Source organism: Chelon labrosus (genome assembly GCF_963514085.1).
Source record: "Chelon labrosus genome assembly, chromosome: 12".
In the NCBI taxonomy this organism is placed as follows: domain Eukaryota; kingdom Metazoa; phylum Chordata; class Actinopteri; order Mugiliformes; family Mugilidae; genus Chelon; species Chelon labrosus.
Genome location: NC_140345.1, coordinates 2604654 through 2615120, shown reverse-complemented (window position 1 = coordinate 2615120; position 10467 = coordinate 2604654). Strand labels below are relative to the sequence as shown.

Genomic DNA, 10467 nt, shown 5'->3' with positions numbered 1-10467 from the left:
GGAGACCATAAGAAAGAGATTGAGAAAGAGTTAGAGAAAGAGGAAATGAAAACCCCAAACCAGAGTTGAAAAAAGGGAAAAGAACAAGCTGATAAGGAGCGAGAGATGGAAATAAGAGACACTAAGAGAGAAAAGCAGGGAGCAAAACTGAAGAAATTGAAGTAATAGTAGATACCAGTTGAGTGACATGAAAATATTTGACTAAATAAGAAAGACAAACAAAAATCCAGAGGGTTTTTGCGGCAGTGTAACTCTATCTGCAGCGCTCCTACACGCACACCCACTCAGAGCTGCTGCCAAATTAAACAGCGGCAGATCAGCTCTAGCACCGTCACCCAATCTGCCGCTGATCTCGCCGCGGAGCCCAAAAGAAAGGCAAAGAAAAAACAAAAAGCAGTCACTTCAAACGTCGTCAGACCGAGCCCTGTTCATCAACTTGACAAGTGTTGGGCTGGTTTTTAAGCTCTGTCCACAACTCGGGAAACCGAGAAACGTAACAATCGCGCTGAGTTTGAGGGATGATGGGAAGTCAGAATTTCACTCGGTTGCCTCAGTGAAAAGGTTCTTTATGTAAGAATTCCAAGAAGGAAACTCGGAAAAGATGTTGCAGCTTTTCTTTCCCCTAAGTCGTGCTTGTGTCGTTAAATCAACATCGCGGATAAAATGACATTGATTTAAGCACAGCAAGCAGAAGTCTACATACATGGACACACTCCAGCTTAAGGGTGCAGTTTTTGACCAGCAGTGCTGCAAGAAGCACGACAATGTGAACATGAAAGCAGAGGAAGAAGACACAAAGGAAGCATTATCAGCTGTCCGAACTGATATTACCCCATGATATCCCTCTGTTCAATGAGACTGGGTGGTGTAATATGTCAATAAATGTACCAGTGAGGAACTTCGTGCATTGTACAAAACTTTATGGATCAATCTCTTCCAAACATAACTGATGTGTATAAACAGGAATACAAAGAGGAATGTGTCTGAAAAGAAAATGATTCCAACTTTATGGGCAACAGTGTAGTATACTACCAGTCCAACATCAAACAGCAGACAATGCTCGAGTGTACTTGATGTATCATGTTCTGTGATTGTTTTGTAGATGGTGAATCAAGTTGGGTTGTACTGAACGACGATCTCCTACTACCACCTCACCAAACATCCACACTGCACAATTTACAACAATACAAACTGCTGTCTGATTTACTTCATTTTCCACAACAAAATATGCCTGATGCTGGGTCCTCTTCTTCTGCTTCTTCTTCTATGGCAGCTTTGACACTAGGCAACTACCACTGAAACGGAAGAAGAAGATGTTTTGATGGTATAGGGACGTGGTTTTGGTTTATGGTGGTAAAAAAAAAGAGATCAGGCTTGGCTGAAGCTGATCTGATCATTTTAAAGTCCAGTCATCAAGATCATTTTAGTCCAGTGATATGTCAGGTGCTGTGTTTACGACTGGTTATTTACTAGACCCATGCAGCTGATGAAAACCTGGTTCATTCTTTCATTAGTGCTGGTTTAAATTTGGTAGGGATACAAACATGCGTGTAAAATCTCACATCAGCTTAGAAGGAAGACGACCCAGTGCAGAACTCTGAGGGAAAGGTTACTGTCCACAGTTAACATTCATTTACACACAGATGGCTTCCAATCCGGATATTTGTTATAGACAGAGGCAGAGGGAAACATTTTCTTTGACAAATCACTAACAGAAGGCTGTTATTACTTAGAGTAGAATACTTTTATTACTAAATAGTTCATAAATAACGCTTGTTTCATTCTGACGGTTGGGGATCCTCTACAGGCTGCACGCTAAAGACAAAGTTGTCAGTTATTCTTAAATGCAGGAACTCTCCTTGGGGAATGACCTGTGGCTATAAAAGCAGACTCAGAACAGGAGCCTGGAACAGTAGACCTGAATTACTAACACAACCTTTACAAAACTTACTCTATATTACAAACATTTAAAATATTCTGAAACAGTAACATGTAGTACCTTGTGTCCAGTGGAAACTCCTGTAACATCACAGACTTCTGTCTATCTTCTGTCTATCGGTCTGTCTTGGCATGGATGAGCTGATGCTGGTTCAAGTCTATCTGCCTTTTCCTCTGTGCAAATATTTACATTTTTAAAAAACTAAAAAAAAGCAGAAAATACAGCAAAACTATATCGGAATTGTGTGAATTAACATCAGCAGAAGTCTTGACCAGCACGGCAAACAGGCATCTGTTTCACAATACAAGCTAAAAAATAAGTTTCCCAGTGGACAGAGTGGCTGAGGTTGGACACATGGACACAATGGTTGTAGTGGAAATGAAGTGTAGCGTAGAGCTGCTTGGATTGTCGTTGGTTAACCTGGCATATAATCTATGGCTGAAGACTATGAGCTTCAATTCTGGCAGAAATACAGCTCAGAGCTGTGTGTGTGTGTGTCCAAAAGCCTGTACACATGTTACATTTTAAACTGCACACTACACTCACCAGTCTTTAAATATAACATTTCTTTCTCTGCAGGATAACCTCTGAATTATCTCTTTTCTTGTCTTTTTTTATCCTTCGTCTTTCTTACCTCTCCTGGTTTCTAAACACGCAGCCAATTTTGGTTTGAAAAAGCCCAGATTTTGAGATATTTGTCTCCCAGATTTCTTCCACTACCCCCACAACAGATACACAGAGTGGTATTTGAAAAACGCAGCATAAACTTTTTTTAAATAGACTTTTGTTTGTAATATTTAAAGGAGCCACTGTGCTCTGTCAGAAGTTCTTGTTAGATAGCTTTGGAAACTCCCCTCTTGCACAACTTTCCAATGTCAGCTGCATCTGAGCATTTACAGAACTTGAATTAGGTAGAAAATATGTTTCATTACTCTAAGTGAACTGATCTTTAAACATATTTTATTACTGTGTGCAGTTAATTCTAAGACTCTATTCCTCCTCTATTGCTCCTCTTATGATAGTATAGTTGTATGGTGCTGTTTAAGCTAGACTCCCTTTCATCATGGTCTTGCACATGAGCAAAAAAGGATGGGGTGTTAAACTCTTGATTGCCTCCTGCTTTTTCCAGGAGGAACGCCCTATTGGTTTCCATCGCACAAAAACAGTCTCAGGTTTGACCCCACAGCAACAAGTATGTGTCCATCAGCTGCCACATGTCCTTGAGAGTCCCAGAAAATCACAGGAGGAGGTCAGAGGGGGCAGTGGCGGCAGCGGTGGTGGATGTAGGATGTGGCCTTGACTTACCCGGAAGCAGCAGGGTGGCTGGACTCGTCGGGCAATTTATTCTTAGCGGACAGACGGAGGAGGCTCCGGCAAGGACTGGTGCCACGCGAGGGGGCGAGAGGGCGTGTCCGACGTCACATCCAGAAGTGCGCGTGGGCGGAGGGGTGGTTTGGGGCCTGACCGGGATTAGGGAGGTGCAGAGCTGCGGGTTCAACTGCTGCTGAGGCAAGACGAAGAAGACGAGGAGGAAGCGGAGAGTCAGCGAAAACGTCTGAGAACGGGGACGAGGATCTTGCCTTCGTCCTCACTCTCCGAGGGCTCAGACCTCACCACAATCGCCCAGCACACACACCAAAACTACTGGATGTGGTGTGGTTCAGCAGCCTGTGTACGTGCGTGTGTGAGGATCAGCTATTACTAGGAGATGTACTGTAAATATGCGTCTGGGAGGAAATTGCTCTGCGCCTGAAAAATGTGACCTTAACTGAGTATATTTACATATAAATATATATATTTAGAGTGCATATGTGAGTGTGTATCTGTGCAGTGTCAAATTACATGGCCTTGTTTGTGTTTTCATGCTCATTATTTATATGTATATGAATTTTAGACATGTATTTTGTGTACTTTTTTTTTAATGTGTCTGTATGCATATCATGTGAGCTTATTGCACAACTCCTGTTAGCCATCTCCAGCCTCTGGCTCCTTCTTCTTCTCTTTCACTTTTACAGATGACTTCTTGGACACTTTCTTTTCCCCTGACTCCTTGGTGGTCTCCTTCTCCTTGTCCTTCTCTTTCTTCTCCTTCGATGACTCCTTCTTCTCCTTAGAGGAAGAGGATTCCTTCTTAGACTCCTTCTTTGACTCCTCCTTGGGCTCTTTGGCGTCTTTGCTCGAATCCTTCTTCGACTCCTTCTTTTCCTTGGATGACTCCTTTTTCTCCTTTTTTGCCTCCTTGATGGGCTCCTCTGCTCCTCCTGTTTCTTCTTTTACAGTCGCCTCTGAGGACGTCCTGGACACTTCTTTCTTCTCTTTGTCTTTTTCTGAAAGAGAAAAGAGAAATAAAAGCACTATTAACATCTCTCTATAAATGACCATATCTTCCACTGCATCACATCCAGACCCAGGTCTCCATTAAACTTATTACCTGTAATGTCTTCATATGGAACAAGTTACAATTTATTTGTATTTATTTTGCATTTACATGTTTCTCTTGTCAGAAACTAGATTTATGTCAAACTAGATTTAAGTCGTAGACTGACCTCCCTGACGTACAAATTATAATCCAGACTGCAACAACTGCAATTGGTCTAAAATGCATTTCCTCGTCTGCATTTCTTAGTGGCCGGACGAGCACAGGAAACATAGTTGAACAGCCACCAACTGGCATTTAGGTGGCATAATTACAGAACAATGCAGGAGTATATACCTCAAATTATAAGAAAGTCCCGAAAAATGATAAATGCTGTACTGTTTTGATTTGAAATACTCAAAATGAAGGCTGCAGCGCACCAAAAACCAAGTCTGAGTAGATTCAAAAAGCTTGTTTATGTTTACACAAAAGCAAAAGCCTGGGGTTTTCACATTTATCCACCAAAAAAAGCTCACGGTTTTTGTGTGAAACATGCAGATTTTGATTGCCGAAAACACAGCGTCATTGCCACTGAGATTTATGTTGATTTTGTTAGATGGCGACGTGGTTACAAAATAGGGATTTGACCATTGTGGTGCTGCAGCAGCTTTAGAATGACTGTTGACAGTATGATTTACTGTTTCATAGTTGTTCTGCAGCCTAACAAAATATGTAAATGAGAAGATCTATATTGTGAATCCGGGTGTGTTTAGGTGATTACAGATAGCAGCAGGATTGAGGTTTAAAACAGTCGTTTTGACAGAAAGATTAGTAAATGTCTGTGTCCCACCCCTCAGCAGATGATGGCTGTCAGGCACAGATTTCAGGAGACTAAAACATTTGTTGACAGAATGGACCGAGGTAGGTCTCAAAATGGTAATGACCCTCAGAACGTCTCAAAGAACCACTTCAAATGGGCCGTTATATTGTACTGTAAGCCAGTTCATCTGCAGTAAGAATGAGGATTAACTGATGTTTGCACAATCTGCTGGGTTTTGTTCTTTAACAAACTGATGCAAACACACTGCAACACTCAGCAGCCTTTAACAAGAAGACAAATTGAGTGACAACAGCACCTGTTGCATGACAAAAGACCCCTACTTAACCAAAGTCACCCCCCACCCATGCCAACATACATACACACACTCTGCAGCCCCGCCTCCTCCAGATTGGATTGGCTGTCTGATAAGATGATAACAGGACTGTTGTCTGCCAACAATGAGACACACTTCTTATCTCCATGAGAACGAAGAGGGTTTAGAGACTGGAGACTACAGCCTGGTATCTCACCGTGTGTGTGCGTGGAGACTGCCATACAAGAGCCGCCCCTAAAAGTATCTACAAGCGTCTACGTGTGTGGATGTTTCTGTCTTCGCATGTACGTGTTGGAGACAACAGACTGCTTTCCAAAAGTGTGTGTGTGTTCACAGACTCCAGAGAGAAGCTCTAATCAGACATCTCATCGTCTAGGGCTTACGAGAGAGAGAGACTCGGGTAGTGTGTGTGTGTGTGTGTGGCAGGCAGGTGCCGTAAACTGTCCTCCTTAAACTGGCTGAAAATGGCTGACTACGTAATTTTTATAATAAAGTGTGGACATGTTCTGAAAACTCATACCTAGCACATATTTTGCATCAGAGAGAGAAAATGACTGAATTTGGCTACAATACCGTAATATTCATCATTCTATTTTTTTCTTTTTTGTTAAACCTGCTCAACAAAAATAGTGGAAGATTACATGTCAGTTTGCAGCTAAAAAGTATTAAGCTTTACGGTAACTGGAAAGGTCCTGTGACTTACTTGTATTTTTCCTCCTAAATCCACTTGTCTCTGCACCTACCCCAAATACCTCCAAATGACTGCATAGCCAAAAAATCGCAAACGTAACCACAGGCAGACGTTCCGTTACATGTATGTACAAACATGAGCACATCCTGTACACCCAATGTGTCTACACATAGAGAACAAGTGAGAACAAATCAGTTGGGAGCACAAACATAGAAATAGTCGCCCGCAAATTGCTTCTGCAAGAGTGCAAATTTTCACTTTGACATGCAAATTCTCCCCCTCCGTCTCTGTCTGTGTGACCTCAGAACTTTTACAGTCTGACATGAAAGAAATGTTGGGTGAGGGTGTGTCTGTATCTAAGCAGTTAAGCTATAAAGAAATAAGTGCCACAAAGAACAAGTGTGTCTGTAAATATAACTGAATACATGTACATCTGTGTCTTTGTGTGTGCAGTTAAGAGACCGTGACAATATGTGTGAATCAGTGTTTTATGTGTGTCTTAGGGCCTGCAGGGACCTTGCACTAAGATCTGATCTGGGCTATCCGATCGCAAGTGACCAGCTTTAGGTACATCTGTTCAGACCTGGCATTAGCACGTGTCTCCAAATGTGTCTCCAGATCCGATCTCAATCCCAACATCATCTGGGGTGAGGTAGAATTATTATAACAGCTGCTGTCTCTAATGGATCACTACCACTGCTCTAGAACTGAGAACATACACACTTGTGTACTCATATTAAATACTTTTATTTGTAAATGTTTACTTAGATTTATTTACTATTTAGTTAGTTACCAGCTGCATGGACAGAATATTTTAAAGGGCTCTCATTACTAATGAACAAACATCACTTACGCTACCTTTTCCTTTTCAGGTGATCATTTATAATAGTGGTTGTGTGTGTTTTTCTGAATGAATGAGGTAAAACTCCACTGAAACAGGAGCACCTCTGTTGAGTATAGGAGGTCTTTAATGCGGCCCAGGATGCATTGCGTTCACACTACAAAAGGAATGCAGACACCCAGACCCAGACCACTTTTAAATGTAGTCAGAGATCGGATCTCTCAAACGTGATCTAAATGCGTCCTGGGGTTGTTCACATCTGACTTTTACGTGATCGGATTGCCCAGATCAGATCTTAATGCAAGGTCTGAACAGGCCCTTAATGACTGTCATTAGTCATTAGTGTATGAAAGTGGGTTAATCCTAGAACACATTGTAATAGTAATTGGTCCTTCAATGCAAACTCCAAACAAGAATGTATATAGCTCACCTACAAATTACAAGCTATAAAGCTTATAAAATGTAGAATAGATGCAATGGAGAATAAGGAGTCATCCAAGGAAAAAAAAATTAATTTTAATATCAACTGCAGCCTGTTTTTGGACTACATTTTAGTTTGCAGATGTCAGACTGGCAGTATGGTTTTCTTCTAATCTAACAAACATGGCGACTGATTGCTTTATGTATTGATTAATGGATACATTCTACAAAGGTCATCGGAGGAAAACTGATCTGATTTGAGGTTAAAAGGTCAATCATTAATCATGGGAAAAGCAGTTGGCAAAGCAATTTCACACAGAAAAAAAAACAAGAACACAGAAAACATCATTAGCCATTACAAAACCAACAGTAGCGTGAGACAGGGATAGTTATGGGAAAAAAAAGAAAATGGCCATAAGCGTGAACCTGAGTTGAACCTGAAACTGATCCTGGTAGTGGTCAAGTCTGACAGCCGATGTCTGACAAACTCCTCTGTCTGGTGTCAGAGTTCAGAACTAAACCCAGTACTGTCCATTCAGATTAACACTGATGGTAAATCTGTTGACTGTGGCTGCTTTTCTCTGAAGGCAGGTAAACAATCAATGTTGGAGGCACAGGTCAAAACTTCATCTGCTCGGTGTCAAAGGTCAACGGTCATCACCTTTTTGGCTTGTTTTCATAGAAGAAAAGCCACATAAATGTGACCCACTGTCTCCTACTTCATTTTGAGGTTTTTCTTTGGTGAAGTGTCATGTTATCCACTATGGTTAACAGACACCGTAAAAGGCAGTTCACCTAGCATCTAGTTAAGCAGACAGCTTTCGTCAATTTTCTTTCAGGCTTAGAAATCTCTGTAATTTTTTGCCACAAACCAAATTCAAAAGACCCAAAGGTGGAGGCAGAAGTCTTGGATTTGTCATGGATACCTCAGGAGATAGAGCAAAAACAATCTGCATGCCTTGACCTCTGTGTTTCTGACAATATTGTAAAACAGCAGGCCTCTGTGGCGCTGAGTCTAAACCTCTAAATCAATTTAGTCATTAATTTATTCATTTTCAAGAAGTGCAACTCAGTTAAGATTGTTAGTTTTGAGTGATAAGCTACTATATGCACCAACACGGTTTCAAAATGAACTCAGACATATCTTTGGCCTTTCTGTGTGAGAATACATTGACATTTATTAGTCACCATGTGTGCCCATACTGTTATTATTTGCTATAAGCTAATAATAGCCAGGTTATGGCTGTTGTTAGTTTGTGGTGCTGAATGGACAGCTCCCATAAAAATAACTTTCCACACATTTTCCACTTTACAAGATTTGCTATTGTTAGTGGAGTACATTTGATTTTTTATACATTTTTATTACTCAAATGCTGATTACAGAAGTTGTTTTAGTTGTATCTGTCACTTTCAGTGTGGTGGTTAAATGGTTTTCATTGTTATTACTGGTTAATTTTTTAATGTTGATTTGATTTATTGCTTTTGAAGTCAGTTGTTAAACGTCTTAGTTAAGAAGTCAGTGAACATGAGTTTGGGCAGGAATGATACAAGATACTCTGATGTCGGACCTGTGTAGCATAACACTATAATACATAACACTATAAGAGCAAAATGTCCAGATCTGTGGAAGCTTTCCATGTATGTGTATGTCAAGACCATTTCCCAACTCCCAGGGAAGCCACCGTCCTCTCCTAGGCTCTCATTTTTACTCTCCAAGCAGGAAATAAAAGTGTGTGTGAGAGCCAGGTCCTCGAGGGACTGGTAGCAGGAGTTGATAAACATTGACGTTGTAAGACAAGATGGCAGCTTCCCTCCTGTATGGAAATCTAAAGGGGTCAGGTCACATCTTGTCAGTCTGCTACTACCACAAACTAACAACGTAGAAGTCCGCAGACTAAACAGAGCAGAGGCCGGTGTTCCACATCGCACTGAACCGTCGGGATCGCAGTGACATTAAACCCTTCTCACGTGGGACAGGAGCTACCTGGAAATGAATGAATGGTTTTCGTCAGGATTACCACAGCCATTTTAATCCCATGTGAACCTGCTATAACCATGTCTGGATGGGATCAGCTTGACAGGAAACTGTGGGTAATGTAGTTCCTTACGTTGCACATCACTGGCTCCAGTGAATTATCCTTTGGGGAATAAATCTATTACATTATTGTTCTCCCAAATTACAGAGGAGGTGTTTCATTTTAAGAACCCGCTTCTCAGCAAGAAAAATATTGGCCAATTACCCCGCTCATGCAGATGCTGCCTTCCCGCATGACATGATTGCCCTTGTGTGGTTTGTCAGAAGCGTCTGTGTAACTGAGGTATCTGGTTGTGCGTCGAGTCCAACTTTAAGTTTGGGTTTCCATGTTTCCATATTCATTTTACAGTGTTTTAATTTGAACAAAGATGGTTTATTAGTTCATTGTGGTAATTGTACCTCAGCTGTATGATTATTTTCTGTAATGGAATCATTTTTTGTGTGTATATGTGTTACTAAGATTTGGGTTTGTGGTTGCCAGTTCAAATCCCATGGTAAACTGTGGATGGGAAAAGTGAATGAGTAATGCTCAGTGAACACCCAGCTGCTGCAGGGAAGCAGCTTGATGCAAGGCTTGGGGGCAACGAGCAGGAAGCTGAACTTTCTGGAAATATAAAGACGTACTTTCTACAAGTTTCCATGCTGCTTTAATCTTGGACATTTCCTATAATATAATGTCCTTGTTGAAAAACACCCCAATTTTTCAAAAGGCCTTCAGTTTATTTGTCAAAGTAAGACTAAATGGTCATTTGTGGGGACATCAGATGATGAATAGGAACTTTGGTTGTGAAAGACCTGACTTTCTATGGAGTAAATATGGGCTTGAATATACACAAGCCCATACTTTTATTCATTATTTATTTAGTAACAGGTTTCTGTTTGTTTGGGAATCGGGTGGATTGGATGGCAGGCATTTATAGTGTTTACCAAGTTATAATTCTTCAGTGACATCCCCTTGACATGTTCTCTTTCACTTAATTATCCTAAAACAAGATATGCTTTCAACATATTCTGGCTCTTTGGCTTCACCG

General features: G+C 41.0%; 1 protein-coding gene across 1 annotated transcript in view; it reads right to left on the bottom strand.

The window, feature by feature from the left end:
* Positions 1-494: 494 nt before the first annotated feature.
* bbs9 (Bardet-Biedl syndrome 9) overlaps positions 495-10467 on the bottom strand; it is a 154748-nt gene continuing 144775 nt past the window's right edge. Inside the window, exon 21 of the mRNA XM_084557708.1 lies at positions 495-4266. Coding sequence (XP_084413834.1) covers positions 3905-4266 — 362 coding nt within the window. The 3' untranslated portion in view covers positions 495-3904. The remainder of the gene's footprint in view (positions 4267-10467) is intronic.